Here is a 21,126-nt window from a genome sequence, read left to right as displayed (position 1 = left end):
AGATGACCCCGATAGTGCAGCTGAGTGTCTGGCGATCATTCGAGGCAAGTCCCGCAGTGCTGTGCAAGAAGAACTGGACGCAATGGCCGCTGATGTCAAGGCATCTATGGAGAGAACCGCTTCGGTAATTACGTCTTTAGATCCTGCAACTGACCTCTTGCCAGTAGAGGCGATCTTTACTGCCACTTTAGACCAGCGTTGCCAGGTCGCCAAACCTAATAGCCGGACAGACCAGCCAATTTGGCCGGACATTTGGTTAAAAAGATTATATTATTGAGGATTTTGTCTTAGTATTAATAGGTACGACAATTTTTTAATGTAAAATCAAGTCTTTTTGATTACGCTCGGCGGCAGTGCTCGCTGTTTGCGAAATGTAAAAAGCCTAACAAAAGTCGGACAAGACGGACACCGTTTATTTAAGCCGGACATGCAATCAAAAAGCCTAAATATGTCCGGCTTTATCCGGACGCCTGGCAACGCTAGTCCCACCAAAAAGTTTTATTCTGACTTTTTCTATCAAGTTACTATTTTCCGGTAAAACAGTTTGGACTTGCACCATATATTAAGAGGTTTTAACGATTCTAAACTCTCGCGACTTGTATACATAATATTAGGTATAATGTAACGGCTCGGTCCGATCGCGTTTAAGACCCGTTTAATTAGTTATTCAGTCTAAACCTAAGGTTTCACCATATCTAAATATCTTAACAGATGAGGACAGATGTTTTCGTATTCTGTGTGGTGGGTGCGAATCCTACCCGGGACAAATCTTTGTGTGATGAGCACGAGTATTTGTTCTGAGCCTGGATGTTAATGTATCTATATAAGTATGTATTTAGAAGTATATAAGTATGTTTATCAGTTATTTGGTTACCATAATACAAGCTCTGCTTAGTTTGGAATCAAATGACCGTGTGTGAGTTGTCCAATAATATTTATTTATTTATTCTTCTATTCTTCTTTCAGGTAGCAGACGTGTTCCGCGGCAGTAACTTCAAGGCATTCTACATCTCTTGCGCGCTGGTGTTCTTCCAACAGTTTTGTGGTATCAACGCCGTGCTGTTCTATATGACGAACATCTTCAATGCTGCCGGCTCCGGCATAGATCCTTCTGTTGCTACTATCATTATTGGTGTTGTGCAGGTAAATTAAATCTTTATATATATAATTCTTCTGTAAGTGTGTATGTCACTGAACTTCTCTTAAAAGCCTGGACCGATTTTGATGAAATTTTTTGTGTGTGTTCAAGGGGATCTGAGAATGGTTTAGATTATTAAAAAAAGTTTAAAATTTTCAAATTAAAGACGTGTAGACAGGACAATGTATGTTGGGTCCGCTAGTTATTTATATTATTAAATAAATATCACTTGCTATAACGGTGAATGAAAACATCGTGAGGAAACCTTGCATTCCTAAAATTTGTTAAATACATTTAAAGTATTACCGAAGGGTATCGTGTTATAACCCAAGAAACTGGGTTGTGAAGGTCAGATAGGCAGTCGCTCCATGTAAAATACTGGTATTCAGATCCAGTGAGACTGGAAGACTCCGACTCCAACATGCTTTGTAAGAAAGGCTAAGCAATGAATGACCGGGCAGACCGGGCACATCTTTTGGCAGTAAGATCATATAATTAAAATTGATGATTTTCTACAGGTGGTAGCTTCTTGTATCACTCCGTTCGTAGTGGACAGGCTCGGACGTAGGATCCTGCTCCTCATCTCCTCGTGTGGTACAGCTGTCGGTCTGGTGAGTATACTACCTTCTTTGAAATAACAAAGCAAAACCACTTTTCCCTTACAAACGGTAGCAAGTAATATTTGGCATGAGTATTATTGATAATGAAATAAGTCTTTATATTGAGTCAGTTACTAAATCTATACTAATATTATAATCTATACTAATATTATAAAGCTGAAGAGATTGTTTGTTTGAACGCGCTAATCTCAGGCACTACTGGTTCGATTTGAAACATTGTTTCAGTGTTAGATAGCTCAATTATCGAGGAAGGCTATAGGCTATATATCATCACGCTACAACCTCAAGGAGTAGAGTACAACTACAAAAACGGAGAATTACGACCAATTCTCTCTTATGTGACGTAAGCGAAATTGGGTCAGCTTACAGAATAAAACTAATATGAATGATTTATTTCCAGGGTCTCCTAGGTATGTTCTTCGTGCTCTCGCAGAACAACAGCCCGGTGACGTCGAAGATCGGTTTCCTGCCGGTGCTGTCCCTGATCCTGTTCATTGTGACGTACTGCTGGGGTCTGGGGCCGCTGCCGTGGGCCGTCATGTCCGAGCTGTTCCCCATTGAAGTCAAGGCCATCGCGTCACCTATCGCCACAGCGTTTTGTTGGGCTCTGTCCTTCTTGATTACGAGGTAATATTGTATTTGAATGCCTGGTTTAGGTCGTCACGCCGATACCATTGCGTCGGGAGTTCGTTCGATTCCCACACGGAACAATTATTTGTGCGATCCGTAAATAGTTGTTTCGGGTCTGGTTGTGCTTTGTGTCCGTTGTTTCTAAGTCCCCGCGACACAAGAGCAATTCTTAGTGCGAGAGATGTCTTTTAAAAAAAAATGCACCCGAGTTCTCATGTTCAGCAATGATCGCCACAGTCACCCAGATCCTACGATTTTCATAAAAAAAGAAATTCTTGATGCGGGCTATACTAATCCCGTCTTGTTATGTCCACAGGTATTTCAGTGCGATCGCTGCGGCGTTGGGAATGGGCTACACCTTCTTCATATTTGGTATTTGTTGCGTGTTGGCATTCTTCTTCACACTGTTCCTGGTCCCCGAGACCAAGGGCAAGAGCTTCCAGGAGATTCAAGACATGCTTTCTGGAAGGTAAATATTTTATCCATTTTCTTATTTAAGTCTGGATTCAAGGCCTAGGGAGTAGGATTAGGGAGTGCTGCTGAACTCTTTTGTCTGGCAAAGGATAAGACGAAATATGCAGAGCTGATTGCCAACCTATACTAGTTGGAGAGACACTTTAAGAAGAAGAAGAATACAAGGCCTAACCTTTCCCTCATTACGAGAAGAGACCTTTGCCTACCAGTGGAACAGTAACAGGTTATTTTTGCCCAATCATTGATGGAAACAAAATTTTCTTGCAATATTTTAAAGACAAAATTCGACATTAATGGCACTTTTTCTGGAAACATTTTGTTGAACTGTCGATTTTGCCTCTATAAGAAGATAATGATGACGACCGTTAAGCGAGGGATATTTACTGATAGTATCCCATTGTTTCCGGTATTTTTTCATTTATGTATGTATGGCTGTGGTCTTCTGCAATGTCCTCTATCTATCAAATTCTTGATTTGTTAAGATACGCTAAGAGATAGTATGACTTAACAAAAGTCAAGAATTTTGGGCACCTTTAAACCTAATGTGCCTGACACACTGGACTATGAGAGTGATGGAATAAAGAGTGTAACTACCTGTGTAATATGCACTCGTGACATTAAAAACAGATTCTTGAATTGTTACCCTCTTATTCATAAAATTATGAAGTTATGAAAGGCTTATAAAGAGCTTTGTTTCTTTCACTCCTTAGCGAAATGAAAGGGAGAAAATCTATTTTAGTAGTTTTTTAACTAAAACAGGTTTGTAGTGTGTTTATGAGAGGGTAGGTCTAGTATTATGTAGGACATTATTTAACCATTCTTTTTCTTGTTTCAGGACATCATCTCCAAAGTCGGAGAAAGCTTAAACCATCGAATTTATATTTATTTATAAAAATGAATACACATATCTGTTTTAACTTATAATTATGACATAATCATTAGTTTCTTGCACTAATGGAAAAACTGATTGTCTATGGCAGTTTGAAGTAATATTCTCGGTAAATTGTATTAGGCTGAAGTTATACTTCTTTTATCCGACTGCGCAGTGCAAGGGTAATATTTTTTGGAATAATATTAATGTAAGAAATCTTTGATTATTCCAATGGGGTAACGCAAGGGTCATAGATGTGAAAAAAATAAATCGACCCCTAATTGTATCGCCATTAAAGTCATGTGCCATAATGTGTCCTATTGTCAATGAAAAATCACTTGTTCCTTAAAAAAAGAAGAAGACCAAAGATTGACTAGAATAAGAAATACACATTGCATTGTGACAGGCAGTTCATAAAAAAATAAGTTAATAAAAATATATTTTAATAAAAGCTGTATGGTATGCGTCATTTAATATGATCGTGGAACGGAACGACGTCAGCGTTACCTTCTTGTATTTATTTTCGCATTCTTGCGGCTTGTTGCTGTATTCAGAAACATAAACTTAAATGGCGCTTACCACACTTGTTTTATATATCCAGTGATAGTCATCAAGCATTCCAAAATTGGACTTAATTTTGTTGTCGATAAATATTTTGGTGACCCTTCAAAAGGGTTAATTTTATTACTATATTGACTAGACCATATATTTTATTTTATTTATATTCCAGTGATATATGTATAATTTTATACTTTTTAACTTTTCGATGTAGACGATCAACAAAGTAGGAAAACTAATTTATTTAATAAAAGGAGATGTTTTTTACTTTTATATTAAATTAAGTTAGATTTTCGAATATATTTGCGAATAATACGTATATAATTATATATTTTTAACGAATTTTAAATGTTTTGATGCGAAATTGATACGAATTATGAAGATGGAATTACAATCAATGAAAAGGATCTATTTACTTAGGGTAACGTCGGCATCTTTTTACTCCCACTATTACCCTAGGGTCGATTTTGACCCTATTGACCATAAACCCCTATTATTATAAGAAAATGAGTTCCATACACAAAACTAAGTACAATTTAGTGTATGCCAGTGGATCCGGCGCTTTGTGATAGTAGAAACATAATGTTACCATTGTACATAATTATTTTTAATGTAATTGTAATATTGTTACGAATAAAATGTTATATATTAATTTGTTTTTTTTATTTTTACTCCCTCATCCATAACTCAATCCAGATAGTTTCGTGGGTTGTAGTCGCGGTTAACACATTGTTTTTATAGTGATCGAGGATTCAATTATTTAGTTCTATCATTAGTTCATCATAATAAGTGAGAAAAGTAACTCCGTGCAAGTACAGTACTTACTTGAGTAATACTTACCAGAGATGTGTGACGACCACTATAGTTCTTCATAACAAGTTTATTAAAAAAATAAGGTACCTACCTACTTACTTACTTACTCTGTGGATAGCCAAGTACCTAAACTATTAATGCAAGCCTCCAATTCCCCACTCAAAAGGGCTACTACTAACAAAAAAATGCTAAAAGACATCGTTGTTCTTATTTCTGCTATTAGTGAAATTTAAATCGCACACCTGGTGGTAATTTAGCATCATAATGGTTTTATAATGTTGCATCAAGACGTAGTTCTCAGGTTCGAATCCTGGGTTGGGCTAAAAAGTCTTTTCTGAGATTTTCTGTTTATAAATTCTCAGAGATTGCCCGGAGTTAGGAAGTTGAGGTCTTAGACCTACGTGCCTCGGAGAGCACGTAAACCCGTCGGTCCTGCGCCTGACCTCTCTCTGGTCGTGTCGGTTTAGCCGTCCCACCAGACTATGAGAGTAAAGGAACAGAGAGTGTACCTGTGTATTGTGCACACACTTGGCCACTATAAACAATGTCCTGCACAGTTGGCTGGTTTCAATGAAACTGGCCGCCGTAGCCGAAATCGGCCAGGACGACATCACTGCGGTAGGTACTCACCTACAGCAGATGCTAGGGAAATTAGGAACTTATTTAATAAGTTTAGCGCCGGTTGTAAAACAGTTAGCTACCAATTAACTATCATAGTCGAAATTTAGCTTTTCCGTAGAAAATCACGTCCCTTAATCAGAGCTTATTAAAAATATACAGGCTAATAAATGATAGATAGTTAAATACGAAACAATTCTGAACTGAAGTAAAAAAAACAAAAAATATTATGTATAATGTACTCATAATATCCTTTAGTCCTTGCTGTTAGATTTCAAGATAATTTCATGAATGAATCGAAACGTAATTTGCAAATGTCATTAATGTCAGCGTGACATAAGTACGCCGCAAATTTCGTGTTTACGAAAAACGAAAAATAGTCTTTATTTCTAAGCGCCTAAGACCTATATGTCAACATCACATGTATGTTGTAATAAATAGTTCCCTTGCTTGTGGAAAAGAATAAATAAATTCCAATCCCACGTTAAAAACGTTTATATTTCGTGTTGAAGGCGGATACATTCCTGTTGTGTAATATTTTTTATGTTCAGACGTATCTGAAGAATGGAGGACGTCGAAAATGAGAACGAAATCAAAAGGACTAAGGTAACAGATGTTTTTTCTAGAATTTTTGAGAATTTACTCTAACACTTAACACGGCTGAATGAAATGTAGACTTATTGGAATATTATGAATTAAAAATAGCGAGTAACCTTGTGTTGTAGACATGTTATGATACATAATTCATAAAATGAAGGTAAGATTATTCTTACAAGTCTTATTTATTGGCAATAAGTTCTACAGTAGTTTCTGTATCCTAGAACGATAATAAAAACAGGAAAACATAATAATGTACAATATTAATACCTTTTTTGTAAATTTATGACTTAAATGCTCAATATTTAATTAGGTAAATAACTTTAATCTAAAGACTAATTAGTATTAGTCTATTAGTTTGTAAGGATCACACTAAGTGACATTTTTGGTCACTGCTTACCCCTATTTACAAAAGCATAATTTAATTTATGCATGTATATTTACTAATTCCATTGTTACCTCCATTCAATTACGATAAAACAGCAAACTTGCGTAACAGAGTCGCAGTCCATCTCCTGGCATCAAATCAACAGCGGTGGTGAAGTACACTGCGTTCCAAAGTCCTGTGGGTTACGCTCGGCTGCAATGTAATACGGACCTCAATATGCCTCCATCTAACTGGGGCGCTGCTATAGACTCTTATGGGCTGAAGCAGATACTTACTCGAGGCACTGGCCTCTCAAGGTAGCATCTTTACGTATTTATCTTTCTTACACTTTTTTTTGTTAACCTTTGTGGCTATCCTAGCTTTATGGCTAGTTCCAATAACACAGTATTCAATAAAAATAAATATATCAAATAAATTAAAAGTCAATAATTTAACTTAAAATGCGAGTGGTTTAAGTTGGCATCTCCCACGCAAGTGGTTGCATGTACGAACCCAAGGCAACAGACCAATGACTTTTCGGAGTTATGTGTGTATAAGAAATAATTATCACTTGCTTTAATGGTGAAGGAGAACATCGTGATGCAATCTTGCATGCCTAAAATTTGTTTAATACATTTATTGAGGGCATGCAGTCCCCGCACTTGGTCAGCATGGTGGACTCAAGGCCTAACCCCTCCCCCTCGTTTGGGAGGGGACCCTTGCCCTGCAGCGGGACAGTAATGGGTTAAAAAAAACTCATTTAGCATTATTTATGAAATACTTATGAAGGATATTTTAATTCTTTTAAATGTTTTGCATAGCCTTTGGTAACTAGTTAAAACTGTTCAAGTTTACCCCTTGTAAAGGACCATTAATGATATGCTGGCACTATGTTATTGAATATAATTTGTATTGCAGCTTCAGAATGGCTCACATGTTCCCAGACTGTGTGGGTGAAGTGGACGTCATATCAGGTGCGGAGTGCATCAAGAAACTACTCAAGTTGCCATACCAGCCTAATGGCACTGTGAGTTTGCACTTTTTTAGCATAATAATATGTCATTGTCTTTTTATTTAATGCTTTACATCTATAGTAGTAAGCAGACATGTCTGTTGTTCAAAAGGTCTAAGAAGGCTCACCCAAGGCAGGAAAAGAGCTTTTCGGATTATTTGAAAATTTATTTAAATATATTTATTTAAAGTCTAGGGGGGAGGCCTTTTGCTCAGCAGTGGGACACAGAAATAGGCTAGAAAATTATTGTTTTATATTATTAAAAATTAGTCTTAATAGCTATGTCTATAATTACGGCAAAGGACAGGTACATAAGTAATGTGGACGTTTCAAAACTCCTGACACTAGGCAATATGCCTGTCCTGTAGGGAAAAAGCTTTCCGGGTATATAGCGATGGAGATGAAAAGAACAAGCACATCTTATGCACATATGTATCCTGGTGCCTAGAATTTTATGTTGTTGATTTATTTTTTACTGCTGACCCGCGAAACTTCGCTTGCGTCCAATAAGAGAGAATTGCTGAAATTTTTCCCCGTTTTTGTAACATTAATTACTGGTACTCTGCTCCTTTTGGTCGTAGCGTGATGATATATAGCCTATGTCCTTTCTCGGGTATCAAAATATCTTCATACCAAATTTTATGCAAATTGGTTCAGTAGTTTAGGCGTGATTGAGTAGCAGACAGACAGACAGACAGAGTTACTTTCGCATTTATAATATTAGTATGGATAATTTTCAGGTGAGCATGATGGTGCACCGAGTGGAGAACACTCTGCTGCTGGACGATTTCGACGTGTACGACTATCTCATGAAGTCCGAGTGGTCCTGGCTGAAGGACTTCTTCTATGAGAACATACTCAAGACCATGTCGGAACAGGTGAGAATGTATACCAGTTGTAAATATATTATATTTTTATCAGCTTAGCCTTTGTTCTAAACTATGTTGGACTCGGCTTCCAGTCTCACCGGATTTGACCGGATGCAGCTGGATACCAATGTTTTAAATAGAGCGACTGCCTATCCGACCTCCACAACCCAGTTATCTGGGATATAACAATACCCTTCGTTAAGACTGGTTGTCAGACATTCAAGCTTCTACTGTTAACGACTGTCAAAGATCTTCGAAAATGACAGCCGGGACCCATAATTTAACGTGCCTTTCGAAACACAGTTGTAAATGTTGTCATAATTTGAATTTAACAGTTTTTTTATTACTATGTTATATGGTTAACAGTTTTCCGCCTGCGGCTTTACCCGCGGGAAATTTCTCTCCCTTCGTTGGGGGGAATTTTCATAGTTTCGGGTTCGATTGTAGCCTCAGACTCGCCCAGTTAAGAAATGGACACGTCTATACAGTTGCTATGTACGATAGTCTTTACCACTGCGTTACTATATACGTTGAAGAAAATAAGCCATTGTAGCAGCATGTTGTAGAAAATATAAAAACCGGTTTAATCGACTATGTTACGGATTCTGCACAAACTATTTTCAGCTCTAGTATATTATACTAAAAATAATGTTGTATCATAACTTTTAAACTCTCGCGTTGCATGTTTAATGTATAATAGAATACGGGAATTAACGCAGTGGTCGCAGAGCCAGCCTGCGACCACGGCGAGTGCAACCTGCGCCGAAGCGTTAGGCATTTTAAGGTAAAATGCGTGTCACGTTCGCGTTAATTCTCGTATTCTATTATACATTAAATAATGTAGTATACTTAAATTTATTGTTTTAAAATAAAGTAAATAATCAGTAATGTGTGTTATATTTGTCAGGAGCGCAGCAAGTTGATGTTATCCCCCGCCCCGAGCTCTGCGCTGCAGCTGACGCACAAGTTCCTGTCGCACAGCGTGTCGGGCCCGCTGCAGGGGCCCGCGCCGGCACCGCTCAGCCAAGTGGCCACGCCCATGACCATCACTGGTAACTATACACGTACTAGAAGGATCAGTTGGGATATGCCACTAATCCCGAATTATATCCCACTAGCTGATCCGCGCAACTTCGCTTGCGTCATATAAGAGAGAATGGATCAAAAATTTTCCCGTTTTTGTAACATTTTTTACTTGTACTCTGCTCCTATTGGTCGTAGCGTGATGATTTATAGCCTATAGCCTTCCTAGAGAAATGGGCTATCTAACACTGAAATAATTTTTCAAATCGGACCCGTAGTTCCTGAGATTAGCGCGTTCAAACAAACAAACAATCAAACAAACAAACTCTTCAGCTTTATTAGTATAGATTATGCGAAGGACTGGTGTATCTTTTTAATAAGACAAAACTTGCTTTTTCATTAAAAAAAAATGTATTCTAGATATAACAATATGGTAAATGATTACCAGTCAAATCAACTTCTCTTGATGAAATGTCAAAAATACATTTTAGTATAGGAATACGAAATAGTGACGTCACAGTTTCGTATTTTTATATTACTACTACTACTATATTTAGTTGGTATCAAAGGAGTGCCTAATAAAATGCACTATTTACCAGCAAAATTGCATAGCCTGGGTATTTTATATGAACCTTTTACGAACACAAGTTTAATAATTTTTCGTTAACGCAGTCAACTACCCATTATACTAGGACTCGGATTGCACTTGGTGCTGCACCCAGAAATATAACCACGATAATCCTAATATGACATGAAAAACGAAGAATCTAATACTTAAAAATATAATGCCTAAGACAAAAGAATATGTTGTCATATCCGCGAACAATATAGTTTGCAGCTACTAAGTAGAAATTAATAAAATTTGATCCTCACTAATAGTTCTTTATTTAATAAAGTTTTACTTTCTTCCATCACAGGTCCATTCCTCCCGGAGCCTGAAACGAAAGAGAAACCTGAAGAGCCTCCCACAGAACATTTATACAATCGCAACGTGCTCTGGACCTTCGAAGACATACACATGCTGATAGGATCCGACCTTCCGATCTTCGGCGACAAGGACCGACCCTGCGTCAGCCTCAGACTAAGAGACGCTAGGGAACCCATCAACGTCCTAACAGGAATAGACTATTGGTTAGACAACCTTATGTGTAACGTCCCCGAAGTACTCATGTGTTACCACTTAGACGGCATAGTACAAAAATACGAACCAATGAAAACCGAAGAATTACCTAATATGGAAAACTCGAAATTTTCACCGAAAGTTATAAGGAATGTGGCTCAAAATATATTGTCGTTTTTAAAGTCTAATGCAACGAAAGCTGGCCATACGTATTGGCTGTTTAAAGGTCCACATGATGATGTTGTGAAATTGTATGATTTGACGTCTTTATGTCCTGATAGTTTGGACAACCCGTTCACTACGCCAGTGGCTATGTTACTGTACCGTGTGGCGAGGAACATGCGCATGGCGAACAGGTCGAAACATGTGAAACAGCTGCTGGAACATGTCATAGAGTTGTTGAAAGTGGAGCGCTACCCGCAGATTGTGGCGTCCAGTCATTATATGCTCGCTGATCTGTATGTGCCGGCTACTACTAATCCTGCCAACCCGGATTTTAAAGGTAAGTTTTATATATTTTTATGGTCTGTTTATGTAATTATTTTAAAAACTTTAGTTAAGTATGGGTTACTTAATTAAAGTTTTTAAAATGAATAATATAAATTTGAGCTATATTTTCAGAACTCAAACGCAAAAATGTTTGTACGTATGTCTGCGTACGTCGTACGTATACGCAATTTCGTACAATAGAATAAGTAAATCAAAATAATTCATTTGATAACAAATTTCACTAGAATTTACAATATAATAAAAGAATTTTTATTTTTAAAGTTGAATTGAATGCACATTATTAATTTGTCATCATTTCAATCTTAATATCGCCTTATAATTTTTGTCTTTTTTTTACACTAACGACATATTAAAGAACCATTTATAGAAATATTGCAAAAATCCACGTTTTTCTTCTAGACGATAACTCGGATTCAGACGGCGAAGACGCGGACTTTTCCGACTACCCACACTCGGAAGACATTTGCGAAGAACCTGTTGACGTGACCGAGAACCAAACCTCGGACACCAATGACCAAGGCGAGAATCAAGCTGACGATCAAGTGGTACATGAGACTGAGAGTGAGCAGCCCGGGGAAAGAACCCAGGACGCGGAGGTGGAGAATCAGACTGATGATGATAAGGCTCTCGCTGTTCAGATCAGAGGGTTGGCGTTGAAGGAGATTGGAGATAAAGTTAGAAGTACTATTGGGGTAAGTTTATAATTGCTACTTGCTACAAGCACTGGTGAGGTTTTTCAGGATCCAAGGACTCACCACCGAGATTTCCCCCAGAAAAATCGGGTACTCGATAGGGATATTTCTCACCCCAAAAAAATTGGAAAGAAAGCTAAGCTTACTACACACATATTCGGGTACAACAAAACCGAATGACCTTGACCAATTCTCATGAAATTATGAGTATATTGAGTAGATCTGACAATCGGCCACCCTTATCATTTTATAATTCTTTTTTTTGTGTCGCATTAGAAAATACATACGACCCTACATTTTTACCCTTCTATTACCAAACCTAATTTTTAACCATTTTAGTATAATTAATATGGTAAAACGACGTTTGTCGGGTCAGCTAGTGTATATGTATGTATGTTCATAGGATCGTAAGCGAGACAGTGTGGGCAGTTCGTCGTTGCCGCCGTCGCCGCCGCAGCGCTGCGGCCGAGCGCTGGCGCATGCGCTCAAGGGACTGTTAGCTCTGCACAATGTCACTATCAACAAGTGTAAGGTGAGATATACAGTACATACTAGCTATACAGGCTCCAAGGGGCTTAGAAGACTTAAATCCTTTAAAAAACATGCTTGAATTTATCACTTTTATATACGGCTAGCTCTATTGCTCGTAAAATATTCTTGAAAATATACTATAGTTCATTTTTAATTGTCAGAATATATATTTTTTAGATTATTTGAATGTAATTGATTATCTAATAAGTCTTGATGCTCGATTAAAGTTACCCATTACTACTTTTGGCTGCCTAAATAATACTTTACAGTGGTTTACCAGCAAACGACGTTTTTCTTTAGTCATACTTTTTAAAGTGGTGGTTGATCTTTAATTTATTTTATTATTTTCTTAGGAAGAAGAACGCGAGCGTTTGAAACAGCAAATAATTATTGAAGAACAGCATCCTAAAATGGCGAATCCGTACGAACCGATCAAAATGAGTTACGAACCGATTACAAAGAAATCAGAAACCAAAGAGCACACCTCTAGGAGCCGACGCCGGAAACGAGACAGGAAGACGTCAGACAAAACCGGAAACTGCCTCATAGAGTCCAAGTCGACCATAGACAAAAACGCGATACAAGTGCTCAAAGACAAAAAAGTTTACCCCACATGGCACGAACCTAATCGCGACGACAATTTCGCTTGGAAGTTACATTTAAAAACTTTGCTGTATGAGAAAATTTGTTTGGCTTATGCTACGATGGCCGAATATAGTTATTCGGACGGCCAATATGGTTTCTCTTTGAAATATATTGACATAGCCAGCCGTTGTCAGAAATTGTTATGTAATATGATAATAAAAAGTAAGGTGGTTGATGCTGGGTGTCTAATTGGCCGGGTGGGTGACAATTATTTCCAAATGAGCAAGAACTGGCATGCTATGGACCAGTACAGGAAGCAGTTTGAGAAAGATCATGATATTGACACTCAGATCAGATTGGAGATTGAAAATGATATGTTGGAAGAAGTTGATGATGTTACTGTAGATGAATTTGACCTAGGTACGTGTTTTTTTCGGGCTTATTTTTAATTTATCGAGTTGTATACACTTTTATAGTACTAATAATTTGTTTTATCTCGTAATTGCTCTTGTGGGTTGATAGTGTACTTGAATGACACACAGCGGTCTCGGATTCGAATCCCAAAAACTTATGTAGTGAGCTTTCTTTCAAGAAATGCTTAGTGTATTGCCTAGAATTAGAAAATTGAGGTTGTAGATCTTCACACATCGGAGAGTACTTAACCCATTTCTCTCCCACTGTTGGGCAATGATCTCCCATGTGAGGGAGGGGTCTTGAGTCCATCACGCTGGCCAAGTGGCGATTGGAGAATTTGCATGTCCTCAATAAATGCATTGAAAAAAATTAAGTATGCGAGGTTTTCAACACTTTTTACTTCATCGATAGAACAAGTGATAATTATTTCTAATACACACATAACTTCGAAAAGTCATTGGTGTGTTGCCTCGGGCTCGAATCTGCGACAACTTGCGTGGGAGGTGTCAACTTATACCACTCGGCTACCATTGCTCTTTAGTAAACAAATAAAGTAACTTAAACTTTAGTAAGAAACTTTCTGAAAGATTATGTATGTGTATGTCAGACATCTCCCTGCCCACGAGCGAGGTGTCGGCCATGTTGTGCTCGTGTGCGCTGTACCGGCGCGCGGCGGGCGTGGCGCGCGGCCGGCGCGGGGAGCTGCTGCGGCGCCTGGCCTCCGTGGGGAACGAGCTCGCCGTGCGGTACATGAACGATGCACAACGTATGTATATATACATACACACAATCACGTACACACTCACAAACAGACACACACAGGAACAAACAAACAAACACACACACACCCTAGACACACGCACTCACGTACACATATGTATATACACACTCACACACAATCACGCACTCACGAATACACACACTCACACTCACAACACACACTCACACTCACACGCACACACGAATACACTCACACAGACACAATACCCATACACAAGCACGCACACGCACAAGCATTATAACAAACTTCGCTATTTATTCTATCTCACTTTCGTTCTCCCTCTTTTTTCTCGGCTACCTTCAAAACTAGCTTGAACGATAAAAACTTTAATGCAAACGAGTTAACTCCGTTTGAGATAGAACTTTCTGAACTTTCCTTTCCTGAGCTAGTGGTATGTTCAATAATTTGACCTATATCAATATGTTAGTTCTATCCGCGACTTTGTCCGAGTAAAAACATTCCCCGGGAACATAAGTATCCCATGTTGAAAACCAGGTATTAGGCTAACAGTGTATCAAACTTCATTAAAATCCATCCATTACTTTTATCGTGAAAAAGAAACAACCATACATACATACTTACATCCACCCACCCTCACAATATAATCATACAATTTTCTCTCTATAGAAATCTACATGAAATACTCCGAAGAGCCGGACCCTAAGGACCCTAAAGCGAAACTCCTGCTGAAACAGTTCAGTGTGACGTCACGCAAGTCGCTCGAGTGCTTGGACGAGGCCACGGAGATATTCAAGCAAGTCAACGATATTCCTAACTTGGCGTTGTTGTACTGCAACAAGGGACGATACTTGAGGTTCAAGGCGCATTGTGATCAGGGAGGATTCAGGTTAGTATTTTTTTTTTCATCATTTACTAATTGGGTAGTGGGTTATCAAAAAATGTTTAAATTGTACTCGTAAAAGGTTGATCTAAAATACTCAGCTACGCATTTTCTCGGCTACGTATTTTTTCCTATTTAATGCTGAAATTGTAATTATTACTGACTGGAAAATAGAAAGTGCTCACGACGCTATATTTTTGTCGACATTTGCCGACGAAATTGTGGTGAGCATTTTTTGATTTGTCGTGTGTAGCCGACCGTGGCGGTCAAAGGGTTAATGATTTTGGTTGTCTAATCCTTTAAATCATAGGTTCTCAAGTGCTAAAAGACCCCTAGTGATCGCTGAAGTATTTCGTGAGGGGCGGTAGTGAGTACAAATACAAATGATAAATAACAAAAACACATAAAATGTATGTAAATATCGAGCAAAAGATGGCGTTGAATTCTTTTTTTTCTAGATAAGGGGGTGGTCTGAAACGTTTGGAAACCCATGCTCTAAATGATATTAGATTACTATGTAGATACTGACTCAATTTTTATATGTGTGGGAGCGTCAGAAGGTGCCTAAAGGCGGTGTTGCATGTCATTATCCATTGTGGGCGTTGTAACGACAAGAAAAGAAAATATAAGCTTACTTGAATTGTACGACATCTTGTTATTTGATTGAATTACAATTTTACACAGAGGCATAACAAAATTTCAAGCCCATAGGTTAGCGTGTGTACACCTCGTGTTGCAACTGTCAACCGAGCCCACTACAACCCTATTCGGGGTTACCCGCTCAAAATCCTTAACGTAAGAACTAAGCAGTTTATAATGCGAACTAATTCATAATCTACGCCCTGTCATATGTTTGTAGTACTGAAAAGCGTCGGCTATACAGCGAGGCGGAGGAGCTGTACCAGTCGGCGCTGAAGCTGCTGGGGCCCAGGGAGACGTGCGGCGCGCGCTCCGTGTGGGAGCTGGTGGCGTGGGAGCTGTCGTGCCATCTGTACACGCGCGCCGTGCTCATGCAGGACTCGCCCGACCTCTACGCTAACGTGAGTGGACTATAGGTGCCGCCAAACTACTTGAACAATTTCGCTACATCTTAGTGAACGATTTTTAGGTCAGTTTAGGTATAATAGTTTTGCGCAAAGTTTGTTTCGCTTCAGCTTCGACCACCCGACTGGTATAACGCCAACCAAGTGTCCTCTGCACTGGGTCTACATTCTGTTTACTTTCTAATACAGCAAGTTATGTTCAAGTAATTTGGCGACGTCTATACATATTTACAACTACCCACGATTTTAACCTCGTGGAAAGATTTTCCAGAGTAAAATTTAAAAGTATATAAGTTTGTAAGGATTGTTGTGTACCTGCCTACCCCTATGGGAAAAAACGCGTGATATATTGCATGTATTAGGTCGGGGAAAAAGTATTTTCGCATTATAGTATGTATGAACTTGTTATAAAATCTCTTTGGCTTCAAGAATCACAAATGAGTTCACGGTTCATTAGATTTCTTTCAGTGAGCTCGTGAGGTAGCCAAATATCGAGCTTTTTTGTGTAGAGAAAAGATTTTATTACAAGTTCAACCTACTATACTGCGGAAAGACTTTTTTCCCGACCTAATATGATTTAATGTAGTTTTAATCTATCAGTGTACCAAAATTTCATCAAAATGCATCTACTACTGTTTTCGTGAAAGTAGTTAGAAGAGAGGCGCCCATAGCCAGTTGCGCTCACAGGTCGGTAAACGATCTGAGGGTTAAGCGACCGGTGCCGCGCTCATTTCATAGATGGGTGACCGCATAGTGGTCTCCGTGCTTCGGACGGCGCGTCAAAAATCGGTCCCGGTTGTTGTCAACAAAGATAATAGTCGTTAAGCCACGTCAAAGGCCTCTCGGGGGCGGCTTGAACAATTTTGACACTAGGTTGACCACTAACCATACGACAAGACGAAGAAGTTAGAACAAAAGCTAGCCTGATTGATAGAATTTCCGCCTTGGCAGGAGGTGACGGAGGTAGCCGAAGCATTGAAGCACGCGCTAAAGTACTGTCTACTGAGCCCTGGACCGAGACAGTATCTGTACCAGTTCCGAGCTGCGATGATCTACCACCGGCTAGGATCGCTCTACCACTCGCAGTACCGGTGAGTATAATAAGTGACTGTAGACTATAAGGTCGTGGGTTCAATTCCCAGGTACAGTCTTTTATGTATCTTTGTTTGTTTGTGTGTGTATAAACACAAGGTTTACTATTAACTTTCCGATAAATTATCATAAATGCAAATGTGAATATAACGCCTGTATTTACGTTAAAATGGCTGAATTGGTAATGAAGAACAAACATTTTATGTATGTATATAATTATTTAAGTCGTGGGTTCCATTTCCACACGGAGCAAATATTTGTGCGATCCACAGATAGTTGTTTCGGGTCAGTTTATATTTTATGTCCGTTGTATGTATATTAATTGTAAAAGTGCCCCGCGACGCAAGAGTAATTCTAAGTGCGGGAATTGTCTTTGAAAAGAATAAAAATAACTTTTATTTTGCAGTATAACACAAGAAGACGGTCCGAAGCGTCGTACGCTACTAAACGCAACTCGCAGCAACTACGAGCAAGGCGCCAACATGTTCGCCAGCCTGGAGGACGCCGCTATGTTCCTCACGGTCCAGCTCGAACATGTCGCCGTGCTCGAGACACAAGCGGCCGGTGAGTGTTGCCAGCATTAAAAAAATATTCAAAAATTGTCATTAAGTATTTTTAGTCTGTTTATTTTAATTGTTTTTGTGCGTTAACTAAATATTCATGAAATAAGGAAGACGATTTTCGGTTAAAAATACCCTTGTCTGTTTATCGAACGTAAGTGACAGATACACAGATTTATTTTTTATCTAACGTGAACTTGGGTTCTTAGGATCCATTTATTTATATTATAAACTAGCTGAACCGCGCAACTTCGCTTGCGTCACCTAAGAGAATAGGTCAAAATTGTCCCCGTTTTTGTAACATTTTCATTGCTACTCCGCTCCTAATGACCGTAGCGTGATGTTATATAGCCTTTCTCGATAAATGGGCTATCTAACACTGAAATAATTTTTCAAATCGAACCAGTAATTCCTGAGATTAGCGCGTTCAAACAAACAAACAAACAAACGAACTCTTCAGCTTTATAATATTAGTATAGATTTAATCGTCCAACCGAGCCTCTGTACCAATTTGTCGAATTTATTATCCAAGAGATAAAATAACAACTAGCCTATGTAGACTTATATATATCAGCAATCTACTTGCTACTTATAAAAGTATTATTTGCTAGTCTTATACGCTTTCGCTTATGTAGTCGTTATTATACAATTTCTAATGTTAAATACAAACATATAACCATTTAAAAGACCCTTTCCTACCTCCGCAGTGTCCCCGAATCTCAAACTAAAGTCCCTACAATCAGCGGTGCAGCTGCTCCGTCAGTGCCACTCCATCATGAAACTCCTGAAAGACAGGGACCCTGAAGAACAGAAGGACACACCCAAACCAGAAGACAATGAAGAGAAAAACATGAAAAACGAACACAGTCTTCTCTCCCTCTACGAAAACAGACTCAATTTTATACTAAAAAGTATCATTCAGTACTGCCGATCGAAATCGAATAAAGATTATGAAAAAATAACTGATTTATATAAAAAATTGTACTGTGCTAGTCTCAAAATTAAGAAAGATGAAGATATAAGGAAGTATGCGGCCAGTATATGTGATGTTTTATTGTCTATGAATGAAATTAGTAAGGAGTTTGAGTGATTTAATTTAGTCTATGGTGCTCTGGCTGGTAAGACTGGCTGTATTGGTAAAAATTCATAAAATAAGTATTGTCATACATTTGCTGTCACTTTATCTTATAGTTAGTTTATCTGAAACTTATTCATAAACGAAATCTGCTATAACTAATCAAAGCTAACACGTTGAATAATGAGACAGTTGTTGTACAATAAGCTTCATTTTTCCCGCCTACCGCCGTTTTTTTTCAAAATGGCGGTACCCGCTTTCATAAGCTATCTGAATACAGAGTAATATAACTAAAAATCTACTATTGTAAAGGGAGAACGTGAATTTTGTGAGTTTGTGTATGTAAAGTGAAAACTCTGAAACAGCGAGTATTTAAAAAATATTGTTCACTATAAAAGGTATTGCAGATAGATATTGGCTGTATTTACAATCCTGTCGCCTGCCATAAGCATTAATACACACATAGAATGCGTGTATTTTAAGCCTATTTCCCCTAGGGGTAGGTAGAGACATAAGAACGTCACTTGATACATAAAATACTAACTTATTAACATAATATAATTGTAAAATATTATCCTCGCAAACATAAACAACGACATTAAAGGCAAATGTTTTGTACTTACTTTAAAGCTCAACTTATAAACTTAGGTTGTAGTTTCGTGCATGCACTGAAAACGTAAAAAATCTTAATAAACAGTTAGTACTATGTAATGTGCTAAGGTGTCTTAGTTATTTGAAAGCTTAAATACTAAAGTCGGACGGCCACCGTCAGATGTAATGGCCAGTTATTTTATACATGTACATATAATGTATATGAAAAACCTACTCAAATATAGGAGCTACTCTAAACTAACTTATTTTTGATGGTGGTGGGCGTTCGACTTAATAAATGTCAATGTAAGACTGAAGTGTAGATGTTAAAAGTTTATTGTAAAATATACCATTTTCTTAACATATTGTATTGTTGTTTTAATTTTAAATGTAAATAATTCTGCGACGACTGGTTCCCAGCTGTTCGAGACAACTATATGGGGATAGAAAGTAGTTTCAAAACAATGCAAATCAATCCATTTGCTACTAAACTACATTCTACTACTAAACTACATTCTAGTTTCTGTTGTAACTTCTGCGTCGGATTTTCTAGATGTATTAATGTTTGGCATTTATTGAGGGCATGCAAAGTCCCCAACCCGCACTTGGCCAGTGTGGTGGACTCAAGGCCTAATCCCTCCCTCATTACGGTAGGAGACCCTTGCCCAGCAGTGGGACATAAATGGGTTACATTTATTATTTATTTATTATATTGATGTTTGAAATAGTAAAAAAAATAAAGTAAATTCATAAATCGTGTTTGAGAGGAACATCAAACGTTAGAAATCCATTAAGGTGAGGATTATTGTTCCCTGAAGGAAATATACTTCTATGGTAATCAAAGTTTAACTTATGTACAGAAAAGAAACTAAACGCATCGTCGTTTAAATGACATTTGACATTGACATCTAGTGTCATTCTCATGTGGTAGTTGATTATTGTGTGTGGTATTTTGTGAAATAAATATTGTAAACGTTATTTCACTGCTTTACAATGGTCAAGTTCGGCAAAAACAAGTTTAAAGCGTTAAACAAAATCGCTGAAAGCCAAAAACTGGACACTGCATCTCCAGGTGTATCAAACAAGATATTGAAAAAGAAAATAAACGCAGAAAAGAAGGTTAGTTTCCAAAAAGAAGTTTTAATAAAAGAAACTGTAGCTGGGAACAGTGCACTCGTGAAGAATGTGACGGCGAAAGAAATAATTATTAATGAACTTTCAAAGAAAACGGAAAGAAGACAAAAACAAAGAATTGAAAATGTTGAAAGTAAGAAACCAAAACAGAAACCAGTAGAAAAACACAAAAAGCGGCAGAAAACTCAATTAAATGATACCAAAATGTTGCTTGGTTTAATGAAGACTAAAAAGTAATATATTCTTAGGCTATGCTAGTAATAAATTATTTTTAAGTAATAAACTTGTTATCATTATCAATTACCAGAGTTGGTTCTCTACATTCTTTGATAAAAATTATAGATCTTCCACTTAGGTACCTTAAAACTTCTTCTTTTGAGTACCTTTTGTAATGATATACCTTTAGCATTAATATATTTAAAAGATAAGGATAGGGTGAAGTGGAGGAAGAGAGTAAGGAAGGCTGACCCCACTACCATATGGGACAAATAGCCAGGAAGAGAGAGAGAGATTAATATATTTAAAAGAAAGTTGTTAGTTACACTTTTTATAACTCAGGAATGGCTG

General features: G+C 37.9%; 2 protein-coding genes across 3 annotated transcripts in view; both read left to right on the top strand.

Moving 5' to 3' along the window:
* Positions 1–4,943, top strand: part of LOC142983464 (facilitated trehalose transporter Tret1) — a 48,884-nt gene extending 43,941 nt beyond the window's left edge. For both annotated transcript variants that reach the window (XM_076130358.1, XM_076130357.1), the window contains exons 6-11: positions 3–124; positions 967–1,143; positions 1,657–1,749; positions 2,159–2,385; positions 2,705–2,857; positions 3,698–4,943. In XM_076130358.1, the coding sequence (XP_075986473.1) occupies positions 3–124; positions 967–1,143; positions 1,657–1,749; positions 2,159–2,385; positions 2,705–2,857; positions 3,698–3,728 (803 nt within the window). In that variant the 3' untranslated portion in view covers positions 3,729–4,943. The remainder of the gene's footprint in view (positions 1–2; positions 125–966; positions 1,144–1,656; positions 1,750–2,158; positions 2,386–2,704; positions 2,858–3,697) is intronic.
* Positions 4,944–6,082: 1,139 nt separating this feature from the next.
* LOC142983566 (erythroid differentiation-related factor 1) lies at positions 6,083–19,777 on the top strand. The gene is made up of 15 exons (XM_076130508.1): positions 6,083–6,328; positions 6,819–7,003; positions 7,605–7,713; positions 8,439–8,576; positions 9,475–9,619; positions 10,508–11,212; positions 11,620–11,912; positions 12,316–12,444; positions 12,797–13,448; positions 14,050–14,208; positions 14,851–15,070; positions 15,924–16,104; positions 17,059–17,198; positions 17,606–17,763; positions 18,467–19,777. Exons 1-15 carry the CDS (start codon positions 6,287–6,289, stop codon positions 18,847–18,849), a joined length of 3,639 nt encoding a protein of 1,212 aa, XP_075986623.1. The 5' UTR covers positions 6,083–6,286; the 3' UTR covers positions 18,850–19,777.
* The last annotated feature ends 1,349 nt before the right edge of the window (positions 19,778–21,126 follow it).

This window comes from Anticarsia gemmatalis, chromosome 24, assembly GCF_050436995.1.
Source record: "Anticarsia gemmatalis isolate Benzon Research Colony breed Stoneville strain chromosome 24, ilAntGemm2 primary, whole genome shotgun sequence".
In the NCBI taxonomy this organism is placed as follows: Eukaryota; Metazoa; Arthropoda; class Insecta; order Lepidoptera; family Erebidae; genus Anticarsia; species Anticarsia gemmatalis.
Note: the sequence above shows the minus strand (reverse complement) of the source record. Positions and strands in the feature narration are given on the sequence as shown.

Bases quoted from the DNA above. Each gene is read 5' to 3' on its own strand.
- LOC142983566 (XM_076130508.1), top strand. From the start codon at position 6,287: ATGGAGGACGTCGAAAATGAGAACGAAATCAAAAGGACTAAG. The intron at 6,329-6,818 runs GTAACAGATGTT...CTTGCGTAACAG, and splicing joins ACGAAATCAAAAGGACTAAG to AGTCGCAGTCCATCTCCTGG. The intron at 11,213-11,619 runs GTAAGTTTTATA...TTTTTCTTCTAG, and splicing joins TGCCAACCCGGATTTTAAAG to ACGATAACTCGGATTCAGAC.